The following is a 19,028-nucleotide window of genomic DNA, read 5'->3' on the forward strand; positions in this document are numbered from 1 at the left end:
AGAGGCAAGAAAAATGTCTAGTTTACCTCCATCAGCAAAGCAAGCACTGTGACAGGCTGCTAAATCTCTCATAGCCACTGACCCCCTCACCTCCTGTGGATCAAGCACAGAGAATCCATTACCTCCACAGTAAGTCATCAAGTGACAAAGTTCCACACCTGTAACATCAGCTGGATTTACTGCTCCTATAGCTGCTGCACTCATCTTTACCCTGAGTATCAGTCATTCATTCGCACCGAGAGCTCTGGAATTTTCTCCCCATATTTCATCAGGTTTTGTCTAAACAAAGGGTAAGGGTCACATGTAGTTACAGAACATTGTGCAGCCGAGTTGGTATAAACATGAACCACATTACTTTGATGTTAACTGCTATGCAGTTTATTGTGAGTGTGGAAACAGAACCGACTACTGCAGCAAACAAGGTAGCAGAAGGACCAAAAAACTGTTCAGCTGCTGTTTGATAAATGTGGATGGTTGTCTTGTAAACTACCAAAGTTAGAAACAGGACTTTCACTTTTAACATAAAACAAACCTTCACAGCATACCTTGAAAGAACTATTGCATGGAACACCACAACTCAACAATTTCTGAGTTTTAATGTGGTTTCATTTCTTCCAGGATCCCATGTTATATCCCTTTCTATCAGTTAAGATTAACCTCACGTCCCCGGGATGTGTATTTCAGGTGTTGAGCTTTGAGATTAGCAGCCTTCCTCTCCTGTATCACTTGCAGTAGCATTGCTATTTGCTGTAGTCATTTTGTTTGTTTCTCAAAGCTCTCTCTTACATATTGCAAATGTGCAAATGATGGACAGAGCCAGGCGTAGAGTTTCCCCCCTGCTTCCAGTCTTTATGCAAAGGTAGCTGCACATGTATGAGAGCAGTTTCAGTTTTCTTATCAAACTCTAGACAAGAAAGCAAATGAGCCAGTAACCAAAACAGCAAAGAATTACCTGACACTCTAAAAGCTGTAGAGGCCCATTGAAGGAAGGAAGAAAGAAAACATCCAGATGTTTACAGTGACAGTAAAAATATACATTACAGCCCTTTTTAAATCAGAAACTAGTGCACCAAACGCAGGCTGCTGGAGTCAGTGCCGGTTCTGTTAACAAACCTGGTTTGCTTTGATTTGTGTGATGGTAGTAATGTTTTCCTCCAGGAGTGACGGGAGCTTTCATGTTAAGTAATTCATGTTTCCACCTGTGCTTCTGTCATGTTACAGTGCTTAGTGGTCCCACTGTGCTGTTAATTCTGCAGGAGAATTGGTTTGAAGTCTCAGCAACGTTCAGGGAAAACTTTACAAATGTGGTGCCTTCGGAGACCTTTGCTTGGATCTTTTTCTGCCTTTTTCTGTTGAGTTTTAATCATCATAGGAGTCAAAGTGACGTTTGTCGTGATTTCTAAATGATGTTAGCTTGTAGTAAATCTGTTGGTTACCCTGCTGCAGTCAGAATGTGACTTCAGGTTTTCAGCTTCTACCTTTATCTCAGTATCTGTGTATCATAGTATCTGTGTCCTTTTTAATTTGTCTTCCTCTATTTCAAAGTCTCAGTAACCAACTCTCAGCTCCCTCTGGCCACACACACTTTTCCTCTCGTTCTTTTGTGGAGAATGAAAGGAGTGTGAGAGAAGTCGTTGAATAATTCATGAGTGGAAAATGTGGCAGCTGTTTTATCAGCTCTGTTGTTTCCATCTGGGCTCTCTCTCTGTGCTTGTGTGTGTGCTAAAAATGGTCTATTCAGACATATTAATTCTGACTCTGACCCTGTGACATGTTAAACCACCAGCAACACACCAGTCAATTCAGTGCTCTCCATTATGCACTGAGACAAGCACTGAGTCCAATCAGCTCATTGTGAGCTGCTGCAAAGTGAAATGCACATTTATGAACTAAAAGACGCAGCAGGAAGTGGCTGTGAATGGGACATGCTGATGAATCAGCACTGTGCTGTCGTTTAAAAATGTTCCCTTTGTCTTTGTCTCCTCATTGTCTCTTCCAGGACACTTTCTAAAAACCTGGTGAAAACTGCGAAGAGGACCATTGGCCGGCAGTATGTGACCAGGAAGAAGTATTCTCCTCCTACCTGGGAGAACAGGAGCAGCTTCCAGTCGGAGCTCGATGAGGACGAAATCTCAGGTACCATGGTGGAAATGAACTGACGCTTCAGCTGTTTTCATCTCAGACACTTCAACTGACATGGCCTTTGTGTATTTATTACCTAAGAAGTCATCAGATGTCAGTGGATTACACTTCTCATCTTCATTTAACTGTTTGCTGGGTGTTTTTTCTCGTGTCACATGTTCCTCCTTGTAGACGTGTTTTTAACTGCATTGCAAAGTCCTGCACAACCATGACTAAAAGCAGTGACAACTCAAAAATTAGAAAACACACAAAGCAAAAGTTGAATTTCTTTGAATGTTTATTTTTCAAAAAATTTTAAATTTTGATCAGGATGTACAACATCTTTTCAATCGCCCACAGGTGTTCCCAGTACTGGGAGAAACAACTGTTTAAGTACACATTACACGTTTTACTTGTCCTTCATGAATTGTTTTCTTATTCTCCTCCTTTCTGCTCTGTGTAAACACAACCTGCAGTTCCTCTAAGTAGCTCAGTTCAACGATTTCACCAAGTAGAGAATAACTTCTTATTTTATTTTTTGCAGAAATTGGTGCATACGGTTTGTTTTTGGTGTTTTTTTTAAATGTGAAGTGTAAAAGAAGGTCATTTTGATGAAAGACACAAATATTTAGCTGAGATTTGGTGAAGTATTTCAGTAGATCAGCACTTCAATTTTGAGTAGTTCAAGGGCCATTGGAAAGTTGAACATCTGACAGTTTTGTCTATTTTTACAGTTTCTTGCTAATAAATCGTATCATTTTCAGTGGGTTTTGAAGTTCTCATGGTTAATGTGCTCACTTCATTGAAGTGCTTAAACTTAAGACTAACTCTGTTTAGACTGCTATTTCAACTTTAACTTAAAGTTTTATCACGTTTTCTCAGGGAGTTTTACCTTATTTTGTGTTTTTCATGTTTTCAGAGCACTGAAAGTTAGAAATGTTGAATTTCAAAAACCCATAAAACATGAAAACACTGTTGTGTGTCTCCACAGTGTCAGAGGAGGTGGAACAGAGCACCCTCACCCTCTCCTCCACCATCCGCTCATCAGACAGGCAGACCATGAGCAACGTTGTGGAGCGGGCCTGTTGTCGTGACTACCAGCGTTTGGGTCTGGGCACGCTCAGTAACAGCCTGACACGTTCTAAGAACGAGCCTTTCAGGATTTCCACTGTTAACCGCATGTACACCGTCTGCAGGAGGTAAGAGACCACTGAAAGAGAGCATGAGGACTGAGTCAGAGCCATATATGCAGTACAGAGTTCCTAATTCTGTCTGTGTGTCACAGCTACCCTGGCCTCCTCATCGTCCCTCAGAGCATCCCAGACACCACCATCCAGAGAATCTCCCGCTGCTACCGACAAAACCGCTTCCCTGTGGTGTGCTGGAGGAATTCACGGACCAAGGCTGTCCTGCTGCGCTCAGCAGGCCTCCATGCTAAAGGGGTGGTGGGCTTCTTCAAGTCCCCCAACGCTTCTACTGCAGGTACAAATAATGACTTATGTAAGGTTTAAAACTGTAGGAGAGGGAATGTACATGTTCGTACACATCTGATCAGTTTCTCGCCAGTTCTACATTTTTCATTTCCAAGACTCTTCACCCAGAGTCCGCTAGGGAAGTAAGGTCAGAGGTCCTGATAGCAGACTTTTGCTGTAGCTTTGCAAGGTCTTAAAATAACAGAACAAATATTTGGGCAATTAAGGGTCATTTTTGTTCAAACATATAGAGTGAGTCAAGAACTGCAGTCATTCTCTGCTGTTACTCTGCTCCAGTAACTTTAAAAGATTTGGAAGGAAAGAAAATTGGTTTGTTTGCTGAAACAAAGTTTTGATGTGTTTTCTCCTCTGTGCAGTGCCCTCCCAGGCAGATTCCACCAGTCTGGAGCAGGAGAAGTACATGCAGGCCATCATCAGCTCTATGCCTTCTTACAGTGAGAGCAGCGGCAGGAACACACTGAGCGGCTTCACCTCCATACAGATGAACAACTCTGGTGGGTGGACCAACACAGCCTGACAGCATCTTATAGTCAGAGGAGTGTCACTGATCTGTGGGACTGTGGGTTGGCACTGCTAATGTTTTCTTCTGCCCACAGACTTTTCAGATAAGCTGAGGCAGCCCAAGATCGGAGCTCTGATGAAGCAGGTGATGGGCTCCAAGGATGACGTTCCTGGAACCTTCAGCAGAGGAGGTGAGGTTCAGTGTGTGTTGCTGCTGTTGGCTTTAGGTCGTCTGCTGTAGTCCTGGTTTCAAAACAAAATGAGTGAATTCTGTTTTCCGTTCTAAAATTTGTCACTGAAACTGGGACTGGATCAGGAGGAGGATGGTGAATCAGTGAATCCATCCCTTGTAGCACATGTTAAGACCAGTGTGTGTGAATGTGAGAGTGTGTGTGAGTGAAACCATCCTCCATTGTAGTTTTGTTGGTTAACAGGCGTTTCTGTCATTTGACCTCAGCTCTGGGTCAAAGGGCGAAAGTCATCTCCCTCTCTCAGCCCAAAGTGTCTGGCAAGGCCAGGAACCCTCCTAGAGGTACAGTAGGCCACGCCCCCACACCCTGCCTCCACTCCTGTCTAACCAATCAGATCTCTTTACCAGTAGCGTCCGTGTGTTTGGTGTCCTCCCTGGTAGTGTCTCTGCAGACTAATGGTTTGTTACTGCTTGTGTTGATTAGTATGTGCATGCTGCTGCTGCAGCTCCACTGTCTGATGTCCTGTTTGTTGTTTGCTGTTTGATTCTTCTCTCTGCTGAATGTCAACAACAATCATTCTCTTCATAATGTAGCAGTTTTTCAGGTAGATGAGTAAACTGGACTGGCTACTTTTCAGTCATTCCTGCCTTGTTTACCAGCATGGCTGTCAGTAGCTGCGGATGTTGTACATTCAAGGATTTCAGCTTATTACAACTTGTGTGGTAAACTGAAATGTTTCCTTAATATCCATTTAATACAAGAAGAACTTCACCATGAGGTTTGTTGATTCGGTGTTCATGTCGTGATCACTTTGAAGACCCTACTTATGTGAGCATGTGTTGCAGGTAAATGGGGCAGTATCCGAGGCAGTGGGCGTCTAAGTGCCTACAACCCAGATGTGGGGACACGTCTGGCTGGAAAAGAGTCTCCACAACCCAACGGAGGGCCTAGTGAGGCTCTGTTCCTCCGCCAGCAGAAGGCCTACCTCTACATCATTGGGGACAAGGCCCAGCTCAAGGTGACCAAGGACTCGCTGCAGAATCTGATGCTTAGTTAGTTGACCATTGTTTATCAGGAAATCCTGCTGAGATCAAGATCTTTCACAAGAAAAAGACATTGCAGAAACACAAAATTAAAATTAACATGTTTTCACTCAAATCAACCACCACACACATTAGTCACAAATATAACAAACATGTCTCAGTCTCTGCTGTCAACAGGAAGCTGTGTTGCAACTTGTTTCATTAATATGATGCAAAGTAACTGTTTCAGTTCACATTTTAAATGTGTTCACTGTTACCAACATAAAAGGTCCTATATCATGAAAATCCATTTTTGTTGTGGTTTGTGGCTGCTGTAAACTTGAAGGTGTGAAGTAGAAGGTGTTCAGATATGAAAATGTTTCCTTCTGCCATTGCTCAAGACCCTCCACAACTAGTTAGCTTCTCAGTTGAGTTACAGTTGGATCCAGGTGCTGTGTGACACTGAAGTTACCAGTTCACATTGTGACTGACAGCTCCATCTGTCAGCCACATTCATAGACAGCAAGAACTCCCTGAGGGTCAGGAACAGCAGGCGCTCTTTAGTTTTCACAACAAAATAGTCCCATCAGAACAGCCCTACATCCAGGGTTTATACAATCAAAAAGAAATGAACCATCTTTAGAGTATTACAGCTGAGGTGAAAAACAGAAGGACAGGTAGTAGGGACATGTGGGCTTTGAATTAATTTTAGTAATTAAGTTCCTGAAAAGGAGAACAGTATGGGACATTTAATAAAAAATAGACAACTGATCAGGAACAGAAGCATAAAATGTTTGACTTTTGACAGCACATCTGTTTGACACGGAGTGATCTGAAGTGTGATGTTTTTGTTGTCAGGGAGGCAAACAGGACTCGTTCCAGCAGTGGGAGGTGGTCCCCATTGAAGTGTGTGACGTTCGGCAGGTGAAGAACAGCTTCAAGAAGCTGATGAAGGCCTGCGTGCCGAGCTCTTCCACCTCTGACCCCAACATGAGCTTCCTGCGCTGCCTGGAGGACTCTGAGTGGATGGCGTTGGTCAGTGCACCATCGTGTGTGTTTGTGTGACAGTGTATGCGCTCAGCTGTGATTTGTGTTTTGACTCTCTGCGTACTCATCCAGCTGCACAGGGTGCTGCAGGTGTCCGTCCTGGTGGTGGAGCTTCTGGATACGGGCTCGTCAGTCATGGTCAGTCTGGAGGACGGCTGGGACGTCACTACACAGGTACGACTAGGACCGGACACATCAGCTGTAGCAGTTCATGTTGCTGGTGTGAGCTATGAATCTGTAGTGAGGGTGCTGCTTTGTGTGTGCAGGTGGTGTCCCTGGTGCAGCTGCTGTCTGATCCCTACTACAGAACCTTTGACGGTTTCCGGCTGCTGGTGGAGAAGGAGTGGCTGTCGTTTGGTCACAGGTTCAGTCACCGGGGAGCCCAGACTCTGGGCAGCCAGAGCAGCGGTTTCACCCCCGTCTTCCTGCAGTTCCTGGACTGTGTACATCAGGTAGGACTGCCCCACTGTATGCAGTCTTCATTTCATTTTCTATTACACCTTCCTAATATTGTGAACTGTAGTATTGTGCTGCTGTTGATCCTCATGTTAAAGTCTGAACTGTTAGTCACCTGCATTCTGGAAAAGTTTCCAACCCAAAATACACTCTTGTTATGGATGTAAAATACAATCTTGAAATGTGCTTTAAGTCATATTTAAAGTCCTATAGAAGAAATACAACATGAGTTTGATGCAGACGGCTGCTGCTTAAGGTATCCCTCCAGTCAAGTCTCTGCTAATTTGAGTGCTCCCACATCCAAATTGTGGTTAGTACTGCAGTAAAATCAGTAGTGTGATTTCTTTTTACCACAACAATCTTGCAGTAAAAAAATGTTATTGTGCCAGCTCTAATATACAGGGCTCTAGAGTGTGACCAAAGCTCTGTGAAGTGCAACTAAACATTTCCACTGGTTCCACTGATGTACCTGATGTTCAGCAGGTCTGTCTGTGTGTCTTTGGGCAGCCTGTCCAGGTGGATACAATGTCAGCTGAGGTTAATTTGACATTAGAACACCTTAATTCATTTTTTTAACCAACCTTTGGTCTCACATCTGTCAGAGTTGCTGTGCTGCAGTAACTGAGTGGAGACTAGAGGCTTCTCTGTGCACAGCTGTCTGGTAGCATCCACTGAAGTGTGCGAGGCGTTTATGGAACATTGACAATAGTGTGCATATGGAGGTGTTCAGGGCTCATGGCCAAATTGTAGCTGGAGAAAACTCACCTGAGTCACACTTCCACTCTCTAAATTGCCTTTCTGCTTGCATCAGAAACACCACGTTGCCCTCAACAAGCAGTAAATTCTCAGCTTGTGAGATATGACACCAACAGCCAATGTTATACACTGCATTTACTACTCCTCCAAGGAACGTAGCGAGTTATGTGACGATCAGCGTTGGCTTGTCTGTCTGTCTGTCAGCAACATTTCTCAAAAACAGACAAACAGATTTAGATGAAATTTTCAGGGAAGGTCAGAAATGACACAAGGACCAAGTGATTAGATTTTGGCAGTGATGCAGTTTATAGTCTGGATCCATGGATTTGTTAAAGATTTCTGTATCATTGAGAGATAGCAGCACAGCGTCACTGTAACCATGACAACAAGTGAACACTATATCAGCTGCCTGCTGATGATCACATGATTCAGATCCTACTACAAATCCACCGCTGAAGACTTATCAGGACTTATCCATCAGAAATGATCCAAGGAACAACTGATTAAATTGTGGGGGTGTTTCTTAGTCCCATCAATTCCCCGCCTGCTACATATTTAGGTCACATGATTTGGTATCTTTACATAATATACACATGCCTAACACATGCCTTTGTTTCAATTCAATTCAATTTTATTTATATAGCGTCAATTACAGTCAAATCGTCTCAAGACGCTTTACAGAACCCATATGCCTGATGTTTGTGGGTACATCTATATTAAATGGACACATTCTATGTTGCTGTGATTTCTGATCATCAATAACTAATAAACAAATTCTGCATTTCTTACATATTGGGGAATGAGCAGCCTTGGAGGAGTGCTGCGTTCTCTGAGTGCTTTTCTAGTTACAAAGAGTGACTTTGCTAAGGAAGTATCAACATTTCAAATTCTTTCCTGTTCAGCTCTTTACTGTTTCTCTCTGTCCCTCCACCTTCAGATCCACCTCCAGTTCCCCATGGAGTTTGAGTTCAGTCAGTACTACCTGAAGTTCTTGGCCTACCACTATGTGTCCAACCGCTTCCGCACATTCCTGCTCGACTCAGACTATGAGCGCATTGAGCTGGGTAAGCAGAAGCTGTCAGTGTGTGAGCAACCAGGAGATGTTGGAGTTTGATGTTACTGATGATCACTGTGTGCAGGGGTGCTGTATGAGGAAAAAGGAGAGAGGAAGAGTCCTCAGGTGTGCAAGTCTGTGTGGGATTACATCGACAGACTCAACAAGAAAACACCTGTTTTCTACAACTACATGTTCTCTCCTGAAGACGACGAGGTGAGAGCTCAGCACAGAGACATGCAGCTATTCTATCAGGACAGAGTTATAAGACACTTTGGGTCTCAAAATGTTGACCACAGACTGACTGCAGTAGCTGGAAGACTAGATAAAGTCTATTTTTTGATAGATTTAAATAGTTCTAGGGATGAAGTTCTCTGGCTTTAAAGTGAGCTGTTGTGTTCCAGGTGCTGCGACCGTACACCTTCATCTCCAACCTGAAGGTCTGGGACTTTTACATGGAGGAGACTCTGTCAGAGGGGCCCTCATACGACTGGGAGCTGAGGGGCCGGCAGGAGCGAGTGGCCGAGGAGATGGCTGATAAACCTGAAACCACTGGCCCTAAGTCACAGCGGCGCATTGTGTGGCCGTGTTATGACAGCCTGAGTAAGGTGGTGCCCGACGCCATCACCAAGCTGCTGCAGGACCTGCAGAGTCTGGAAGCTGAGCTCGGACAGACATCAGAGAAGTGGAAAGACACGTGGGACAAAATCAAGACCACGCAGAGAACTGAGACCAAACTGGAGAGCAAGGTGAGATTCATTTCCACAAACAAAAACATCTCTTAATGTTGTATAGAAGTACGTTTACAGCTGTGTTACATGAGGCACTCAGGAATATCAGTCCAAGCCCTCCTCATACTGGCAGTTACACGGACTCGCTAATTTCAAAAAGCTGGAGTTATGTGACTCTTCAACATCAAATAACTAATGTTGAGCGTACTTCCATCATAAGGTCAGGAAGGATGGAGCAGAATTTGTAGGAAAGGATTTTTGCTGACATCTTGTGGTGAAAAAGTAGAATGCAGGTGAGGAAATAATAGATAGATTAAACCTTTATTAATCTCAAAGCGGGGAAATTGTTAAAAACTTTTTGTTTGTATATTTTATATCCAGATCCTGCAGCTTTTTTATGCTCCTACTCTAAACCTCAAAACCTGCTGGAAGATTTGAAAGGCCTGTTATGTTTGAAAAAAAAAAAGCCAGAAACTGAGCCAGAAACTGTAGAAACAGAAAGATTTGTCTGGTTTTCAACTCCAACGTTCCTTGAACGTATCATGTTTGCTGTGTGGTTCTGTCAGGAAGATTTACCACGTCAAAGCTAAAACTGATTAATAATATAAATGCAGCATGGCTCACACACAGTTACAGAGGGGCAGGTTTTTGGAGGATCCAGTCAGCATAGTGAACTGTCTCTCTAGCATTGATGTGTAGAATAGTGAGAGAAAACCATGAGGTTGTAGAGGTTCTAGATTGATGTTAATTGTGCTCATTATGGCACATAACTTAGTTGATATGACCACTGTATGTCAGTGAGTCTGGGGTCTGACGGGAAGTGTTGTTACAAGGTAATACAGCTGACTGTAGATCAGTTCTTAAAGTTGAGACTGATTTCACCACCCAGTTCAATTCATGTAAGTTTTGTTTATATAGCGCCAATTGCAGTCAAATTGTCTCAAGACGCTTTGCAGAACCCATATGAACCCCCAGAGCAGCTCTAAGGTGACAGTGGCAAAAAAAAAACACCCTTTTAATGGGAAGAAAGCTTGAGCAGAACTCGGCTCTTTATGTGGGGGGACCCATCTGATGCTGGCCAGTGAGTTGAGAAGGACAGAAGAGGTAGAGAGGGAGAGGGATGTAGGACAAGGAAACATAACATGCATGATCAGAGTAACACAGATGAAACATACAAACTGGAAGCTAACATGTAAACTGATCCATAGTTTACTGCTATGGTGTACGGCTCTGGCATTAAATATGCCACATATATAGATGGTAGTAAGATGCAAACAGTGTGTAGAAGAGCATATCAAGTATAGTGAGGCTGATGCAGAGTAGACTGGTGGAAGCAGTGGCCTGGAGGAAGGTCAGCAGCAGCATCCACAGTGGACATGATGTCACCAGTCACTGACACTGCTGTTCCTGTCTGATCTGATCATTTCCTGTCTGTCCACAGCCGTCGTTCTCCAGCTCCCTCCTGATGTCGTCCAACCTGAGCCATCAGCGGCGTTCTCAAGGCGTCTACTTGCAGGAGAGCGGTGTGGGCTCCTCCATCAACCTGGCTCTGGACTGCGAGGCCAGCGCCACTTCCACGCCTGTCGCAGGCCGGCCGAGCACCAGCACGCTCTATAGCCAGTTCCAGAGCACCGAGAGCGAGAACAGGTCTGTACCCGCCTCCATGGGAACCCACAGGAGGGCTCTGTCTCTGTGGGAATTTGTGATGTTTTTAACAACCCACCCTGCTGTAGTGTCCTTGAGACAGACACCACAGGACTCCCAGAGCTGCTGACCATCTGTGACTGAAGCTGCAGAGCTGAGAGAGCAGAGACAGCAGACATATTTGTTTACAGTGGATACACCAAAACAGCAGCACTAGTTTGCCATAGATTGACAGATGTTTAAAGATTATGTGATGTTTAAGATTATCAGTCAGACTGTAGGGCCACATGTTCAGAAAATGCTGTCTCATAGCTCAGATAGTGTTTGCTGAGTTCTGTCCTTCTCTCACCAGGAGTTTTGAAGGCATTTTGTTCAAGAAAGGGGCGTTGTTGAAACCATGGAAACCACGGTGGTTTGTGTTGGATAAGACCAAGCATCAGGTAAGAGGTGGTGTGTTTTAAAGTGAAACATCTCTCTTGGCTTAAACTATTCCTAGCAGATTCTTTGGTAGGTTCAGACTTTGTGTGGACCTGTGTCTCCAACAACATGTCTCTGTCCTCAGCTGAGATACTACGAGACCAGACAGGACAAGGAGTGTAAAGGAGTGATCGAGCTGGCCGATGTGGAGTCTGTCACAGCAGGGACGCCTGCCATGGGAGCACCCAAAAACATCGAGGAGAAAGCCTTCTTTGATGTGAGTTCATCAGCACGACAAAGTCCAGCTGAACCCTGAAAGCAGCACACAATCATACAGAGATACTGTAAAAACATCAGCACATGTGTTTGTCAGTTAGGAAATCAAACCAGCAGCATTTTAAAGAAATCAGTTCAGTGACAGAATTCAAGGATCCTGGAGTTGGATTAAATTTACATTTAAATAAAATAAACTTAAATTTAATCTCCATGTAAAGAAAATTTCAAAAACACTACAAAAAAATGTGAACTGCTTTAAGTGAATCAGAAATGATATCCTAACCAGGCAGATCTTCTCTCATGTCTCACACTGCACTGGAAAAAATGCCCCTCTCATAACAAGAAAAAAAAGCTCATTTCAAGGAACTTTTACCGTGAAATAAGTGAAAAAATCTGTCAGTGGAACAAGTGAAAAATGGCTTGGTGAGATTTCTTGAAATAAGATATATTTAGCATATTGAGATCTTAAAATTAGCTGGGAAAACTTATTTTAACCCTTTAAGCTTCAGTGTACCGCCGGCGGCACACCTACTAATTTGCATAGGAATTTCAAGAATGTCCGACGGGTGCAAACGCGATTATACAAACACTATACACCGATGGAAAGCTTAGATTCTCATGAATCCGCCGGTATAAACCACTTTCAGATGTGATTACCACAGCGGGTGAGAAAAACACATTTGTCCGACAAAAACAAATATTCATCCATCCGTTCTCTATACACGGCTTCAACGCACACAGCGCGACTCACATTTCCGGGTTTATTATTACACACAAAAAAAAGATTCCACAAAAAACGGCCATAATCCAACCTTTTACATCAGATGACACAAGCCAGTAAACTATTTTGTCCAAAACATGTCCTGAAGTCGGTATAAAATCCCCGAATCGGTCGTTTTCAAGGAAATGCACCTCCCGATGCGCATCCAATATTCCCCGTATTTTTCGTAATTTTTTTTATTTAAAAATAGAATATTAGCGATTTTTTGTACTGAAAACGGCTGGAATTGACTGAAGCTTAAAGGGTTAAGCTATATTTTACCAGGATTGTCAAACTTAGGTGTCTTAAAATAAGCCAGACATGCTAAAAGAAAAATAGCAGTTTTTCACTTAAAAATAGATTTTTATTTTCATGTAACCTCCTCATTTGAGATGTGTTGATTGTTTGACTTCAGACATTTAAGATGCATTGTCTTAAAACAAGTCCCTCCATCTGCTGAAATGTCACTTGTTAAATGAATCTATCTTGAATCAAGTGAGATGAGACACTTAGACTAAAAATAAGACAAACAGACTTGGTGAGATTTGCAGTGTGTCTCACAGTTTGGGCTCAAACATCTACAATAAAACACAATCAAGCTCTGAAAATTATGAATCAAAAAACAATTTAGTGGCATCCCTGTCTTATTTAAAAAAAGTACAATTGAATGCTTCATAGATCTTTGCGTCATCACATTAATCTTTACATGCCTGTATTGTAACGTTGTCTGTGCTGTTGGTCCTCCAGCCAGGGAGGCTGTGCACTCTATATGCAACACATCAGATGTTTTCTATGTTCATTGCATGCTCCCTGGTCAAATAAATAGAAAATCAGCTGTAGATCCTGTAGTTTGATGCAGAAAGACTCTGAACTTAACCAAAACTTGACGTTTATCCTGAACTAGTGTGGATGGACAGAGCTGGATGCTGTAAAGATGCCAGCTCCTCCTCAGCTGCTTCACTTTTCACTTTCTCATGTCTTCTAAGTCAGCCATCCTTTTGTTCAGCTAACATCTTTCTTTTCTGCTCTTTCAGCTCAAGACGACCAAACGAGTGTACAACTTCTGTGCCCAGGACAGCCTGAACGCACAGCTGTGGATGGACAGTGTTCAGAGCTGCCTGTCAGATGCCTAAAGAGGAGGCGGGACTCTCTGAGGAGCAGAAGCAACCTTGAACGAATGAGCAGTGCTGTGGCACCTGATGGACATCTCTGCTGGCCAGCCCCAGCAGGACAGGGAGGGGAAGGGGCCTTTCACCACTTAAGCTCTGTTCTGTTCTCTAGTGTTGAACTCATAACCTGCGTCACAACGTTTCAGTGTTTTTGTTATAAAAAATGAGAAAGAAGAAAAAAAAACGTCCCAGAAGAACCACTGGCTGCAGCAGTCTGACCACTATGACCACGCTGGACGTCTGTATGCTCGTCAAAGCTCGTTGCTGCGTTTCTGTGAGGCGTCCTGCAGCTTGGCCCAGCATGAAGATCCTTCCAGACCCTCCACCTGTAAACCTCCACCCACTCTCCCTACGACTAACCGCTGGCCCTTAACAACACTTTGGGGAGGAATGACGGAGGAGCTGGTCAGACGGCTCCAGAAAAGGATCTAAAAGACCAGCTGGTGGGTCGACGGACCAAAACTAGCCTTGAGGAACGGAAAGGCCCTCGGAGGCTTCTGCTCTTCGCCTCTCACTGCCTGATGGAGCCTCAGTTATCCAGAGGAGGAGCTCATCAACGGTTCATGAAGGATTTTCTTTTATTTTCCTTTTTCAAAAGTCTCAAATTTGTTCCAGAAAGAGATCAACGCTCGTCAGCTGTCCTCAACAGGCGGCGACATACTGTGAAAGCCATGAATCAGTGGTAGAGATGAAACCAGGAGAGCCGGTGGGAGATTAGAGCCCGTCAGGTGTTGAGAGTGTCGGTGAACTTTCACTGAGAGTGTTTACAAAGTAGAAGAATTTCCCTCACGTTTCTAACAACCACTAGAACAGCTACGTTTCTCCACTTCACACTTTTAAGGGATGCTGAAGGAAACAGGAGGGATTTATTTAGTAATGATGTCATAAAACAATCTATAGAAGGAGATGTGGAAGGTTTAGAGGAGGGATACTAATGAACAGTGATATTTTGGGATGCTTCAGAGAGACTACAGTTATTAGAGATGGACACGGACTCACCGAGTGTTGGAAACAGGATGTTTGTTAAAGGAAAATTCTGCTGTTTTTAACTGTCACTCTGTCTGCTAACATTGTAGAAGTGGACTGATCGGACCGATAGCAGCCATCAGTAAAATCACTGTATGCTGACCAGGCTGTAACTGCTTGATCCAATCGAAGCCTTTCTAACACACAAATCAATTTAAATGCTTCTCCCTTGAGCTCATGTTTAGCTACTGTTGCTATTTAGCAACAGTAGCTAAACAGCAACAGTTTGATTAGTGAACCAGGGTTGGTTAACCGGCTAGTAAACGACATTTCTGTGCAGAAATCACGCTGTCAGTGTCATATAGGAGCAGCTTCTACTTCAGGCCTACCTGGTAGACGCTTTGGTTGCTGTGTGGGTGACGGACATGATAGCTAATGCTAATGCTAATGCTGCAGCAGATGAACAGGTAGCTAGTCTGGTTAACCAGCTGGTTAGCTGCAGTAGCTAATCCCTGAAGCCTCGTTTTTTTGGGGGGTTCAGTCTAGCCTTTCAGAAGACTTCTATAAAATCTACCAGATTTGCTCCCTTGGTCCTGATTCACACTAACTGTCCTGTAAAACTAGCACCTCCAACACTTCACAGGCCGACTAAAACAGTTTCATTAGAGCAATGCGTTGCTGTGTAGCTGATCCCTGAACCTGGACTCACTACAGGAGGTTTGGGGTGACTCCCAGCAGTCAGAGGATGAATCTGGTCTGAACCACATTATCTTGTAATGTGGGGCTTCATAGATCAGTCTGGAACCTCCTGAACTGCTCAGACTCCTCATAGTATCACACGTCTTTAACATTTGTGAGTAAATCAGATTGTTACAGGAGTGCTAGGAGCTAAACCCTGAACATTTCAGCTACAGGTAATAAAGCTGACAGTTCAAATTTCACCTCCGTTTCTCACTGAAAAACTACATTTGTTTACCACATCTCAGAAACCTTTTAGCCTTCTGCAGTTGCTCTTTCTAACTGCAGATTATTGTTAACATTTAATCAGGTTGTTGCTCCGTAGAGCTCATTTTATTTACATCTGCTGCTCCCTGATTCTAACAGCAGTCTGAACACCCTGTATTATGGGATGGACTCTGGTTTTGAACCTTGCATATGTTCAGTCTGAGATTAGAGAGTTTCTCCTCCTGCAGTGTGAGTCTGACCTAAGAAAGGCTGAGTTCGTAGTAGAAGGTCCTGAACCCTTGAAGGAACTTTCATTTCTTCTGATTTGCGTTCTAGACTAATGAGAGGTTGAGAAACAGCACAGTTTTCCTTTAATGGCGCTGGCTTGGTGGACGTCATGTGGAGCAGTTCCATCACATCCTCTGGTGTCTCAGCTTGAACCAGACGGAGCTCCTGTTTCTGCTGAAGCTTGTACATAGACCAGTGTCCATCTGTTAGCAGAGGATCCGTACGTTTAGCTGGAAGCTTTCAAACTTCAGGTCACTAGTTTCTGTCAATGGTTTGTCCAGCTGCCCCTCCACTCCTCCCCTCACTAAACCACTCTGACCCCACATTAACAAACCCTGCTCTGTAAAATACGGTTCTACTGCTGTCTTTGAACATAAAATTTGAAATTGTAGATTTTTTTGTGTCTAATAACTCCTTTGTATATACTACTCCAGATTTGTATGTAACGTTTATGGTAGTAATTTATTTAACTTGTCTCCTCAGTAAAGAAAGTTCCTCAAGCACCACTTTATTTTTAAATTAGGAATTCAATGTGCCATTTGTTTATTTCTGTATTAATGTGACTAATGCTTTTTCTTTTTTTTTTTTTTGAAAATGTACAAGTAAACCCTTGATGTCGTCTTCTTTTTTTGTAAGCACGGTTGTCCTTACACAACACAAACCGTTAATGCAAGAGTGGAAATGGTGTGTTAGTGGCAGACGGCTGCTTTTAAAGCTTGGATTTTACTGTGTTGCTCACCCACAGCGCTGGGATGTTCTGGATGGAGACGACAGTCCAAATAAATGTCAGACATGTCAAATGTTCCTGCTGCTGGCTTCTGCTGATTGGCCTGATGTTGGTTTGATGCACCGCTGTGGCTCCAGCAATAATCAGATGGAAAACATTAAACATGTAAAATTATCAATCTATTGGGATATATTTTGATGAACCGGTTAAAAGTACAAGAAAACGAGCAAATACTCCCATTTGGTGCCTTTTAGTTGCTGACTTCGCTCAGAGGGAAGCCACTAAACTCTTCCTGCAAATCATTCTTCCATGGTATTCTAATAAAATAGAAATTTCTTTCAATTTCCTTAAATTTAGTCTGTTCTGCTTCTCACTGAACATTTACCCAATTACACTACCAAGCAAAAGTTTGGGACCACCTATAAATGTCCTTATTTTTTCAAACAAAAGCATTTTTTTTCATTGAAGATAGCATTAAATGAATGATAAATCCAGTGTAGACATTGTTAATGTGGTAAATGACTGTTCTAACTGGAAACGGCTGATTTTTAATGGAATATCTCTATAGGGGTACAGAGGAACATTTCCAGCAACCATCCTTCCTGTGTTCTAATGCTACATTGTGTTAGCTAATGGTGTTGAAAGACTCACTGATGATTAGAAAATTAGAACAAGAATGTGAGTCTTCATGGTGAACATGAAATTATCTGGATGACCCCAAATTTACGGGCATCAAAAAATATTGTTTCCTTGTCTGAAAAAAAATCCAAAAATTCAGCAAAAAATTCCCCAAATTTCTAAAAATTTGCAAAACTTACAGGAAGACAATTCCAATAATTCCTTAAAAGTTCCATTTTTAAAAAAAAAAATCTCCCAAATGGGGCAAGAAAATTCTTATAAATATTTTCAAAAAATGAGTAAAAATCTTCCAAAACTAATTCCTAAAAATATCAAGTCATCCCATATATATCATTAAAACTTCTAATATTTTCTTTAAGAAGATAAAAATCAACCAAAATCCAGCAAACTTCGCTGGATTTTGGTTGATTTTTTTTTTTATGATGTTCTTAAACATTTTTAACATTTCTTTTTTTCCATCGAAAAATGTTCAAAGATTTCCCAAAAATGTTGAAAATGTGGACATCAGAAGTTTCCCACATTTTCAGACAGGTTAATTTTGACCAGCAGGACGACACGAGGGTTAAAGCATCACTGCTTTATAGAGTTTTCTGAAGGTCAGCTGAGCAACAGAAATAAAAGTCCAACATTCCGTTCACACTAGATTCAGGCGACCTTCTGCTTCTTAAAATAATCTTCCCCTGAGGAACAGCAGCAGTCTCTGCAGCGTCTGAACTGTGGGAACGCTCTGCGTGTGGTTGTGTTTAGACTGCAGTCCACATCCAGTCAGCCCAGCTCACCTTTTCACTCTGGTTTACTCATCTCTCTGTGGTAACGCTCTACAGCACACAACATTAACCACAACAATACCACATAATCCTTTTTATTTATTTGTTCTTTTTTGTTTTTCTTTTTTAGAAATGACCTTCTGAGCCGGGTTATGTTGTCAATCATGTCAATATAGTTTTTAGAAACCAAATAAAAACTGTGGTTTTAAATGTTCACCTGTGTGTCGAGTCATTTCCACCAGACTGCTCCTCAGAAAACAACACATTCCGTTTCTTCTTTTTTCTGCCTCATGTAAGAATTCATCTGATCTTGCTTCCAGGCTGCTATGTATTGTGACATTTCCTCCAAAAGTAAACAAAGTGAACTCTAACCTGTTTCTCTACAGCTCCTGTGTTCTCACACGTCATGGCTGCTATCGGCTTGTTTTTAAAGAAACACACCACGGCTCTGGCGGTGCAGTTTGAAGTGCATTTCACAAAAGTAATCCCCCACAGTGAACAACGACTTTAATGCCTTTTTTCTGAACCCTAAAACTCAGCAGCAGGTTTGAAAGTCATGTTCTACTTTTACCATTTGCTAAAATGACATCATTTATCAGAGCTACAAACAGTAAAAACTAAAATGTGTGTTGACTTTTAACTTGACTCTTGATCTGTTTGTCAGTAAAATGATTCAAGTCTAAGCTCAAAATTGTGGTATTTCATAAAATTCACTTTAATTTCCACGTCTCATTTAGAAATGTAACTACAAAAATTCTGCGCTCCTCTGTACAACCAGCAGGAATGACTCTGCAACCAACAAGCAAAACATCTGAGACTTTTCATCTGAACTGCAGCCGTCAACACAGCAGAGAGGACATGAGAATGGACACAAAATGTGTGTATAAATCTAAATATCTATAGATAGATATATACTGCGTAGAGTCACCACCTCCCCCACCATCAGGAACACCTTTGGAAACATGTTGTGTTTGTGTAAAATGAAGAAATAACTTTTCCCTTTTTTAATGAAAATATTCCATCTCTGAGTTGTCTCTCCTAGTCATGGTTTTGCTGTT

General features: G+C 42.5%; 1 protein-coding gene across 4 annotated transcripts in view; it reads left to right on the forward strand.

Annotated features, from left to right (window-relative positions):
- sbf1 (SET binding factor 1) overlaps nucleotides 1-18,184 on the forward strand; it is an 84,298-nt gene extending 66,114 nt beyond the window's left edge. For 3 of the 4 annotated variants that reach the window (XM_022205257.2, XM_022205259.2, XM_022205260.2), the window contains 17 exons: nucleotides 2,000-2,136; nucleotides 3,113-3,320; nucleotides 3,407-3,603; nucleotides 3,971-4,108; nucleotides 4,211-4,306; nucleotides 4,573-4,647; nucleotides 5,152-5,324; nucleotides 6,187-6,363; nucleotides 6,448-6,549; nucleotides 6,642-6,827; nucleotides 8,525-8,651; nucleotides 8,727-8,857; nucleotides 9,046-9,390; nucleotides 10,814-11,019; nucleotides 11,369-11,456; nucleotides 11,579-11,710; nucleotides 13,504-18,184. In XM_022205257.2, the coding sequence (XP_022060949.2) occupies nucleotides 2,000-2,136; nucleotides 3,113-3,320; nucleotides 3,407-3,603; nucleotides 3,971-4,108; nucleotides 4,211-4,306; nucleotides 4,573-4,647; nucleotides 5,152-5,324; nucleotides 6,187-6,363; nucleotides 6,448-6,549; nucleotides 6,642-6,827; nucleotides 8,525-8,651; nucleotides 8,727-8,857; nucleotides 9,046-9,390; nucleotides 10,814-11,019; nucleotides 11,369-11,456; nucleotides 11,579-11,710; nucleotides 13,504-13,602 (2,617 nt within the window). In that variant the 3' untranslated portion in view covers nucleotides 13,603-18,184. The remainder of the gene's footprint in view (nucleotides 1-1,999; nucleotides 2,137-3,112; nucleotides 3,321-3,406; nucleotides 3,604-3,970; nucleotides 4,109-4,210; nucleotides 4,307-4,572; nucleotides 4,648-5,151; nucleotides 5,325-6,186; nucleotides 6,364-6,447; nucleotides 6,550-6,641; nucleotides 6,828-8,524; nucleotides 8,652-8,726; nucleotides 8,858-9,045; nucleotides 9,391-10,813; nucleotides 11,020-11,368; nucleotides 11,457-11,578; nucleotides 11,711-13,503) is intronic. The other variant, XM_022205258.2, reaches the window with a different exon arrangement.
- The last annotated feature ends 844 nt before the right edge of the window (nucleotides 18,185-19,028 follow it).

The sequence above is a fragment of the Acanthochromis polyacanthus genome, chromosome 1, assembly GCF_021347895.1.
Source record: "Acanthochromis polyacanthus isolate Apoly-LR-REF ecotype Palm Island chromosome 1, KAUST_Apoly_ChrSc, whole genome shotgun sequence".
NCBI classification, from domain to species: domain Eukaryota; kingdom Metazoa; phylum Chordata; class Actinopteri; family Pomacentridae; genus Acanthochromis; species Acanthochromis polyacanthus.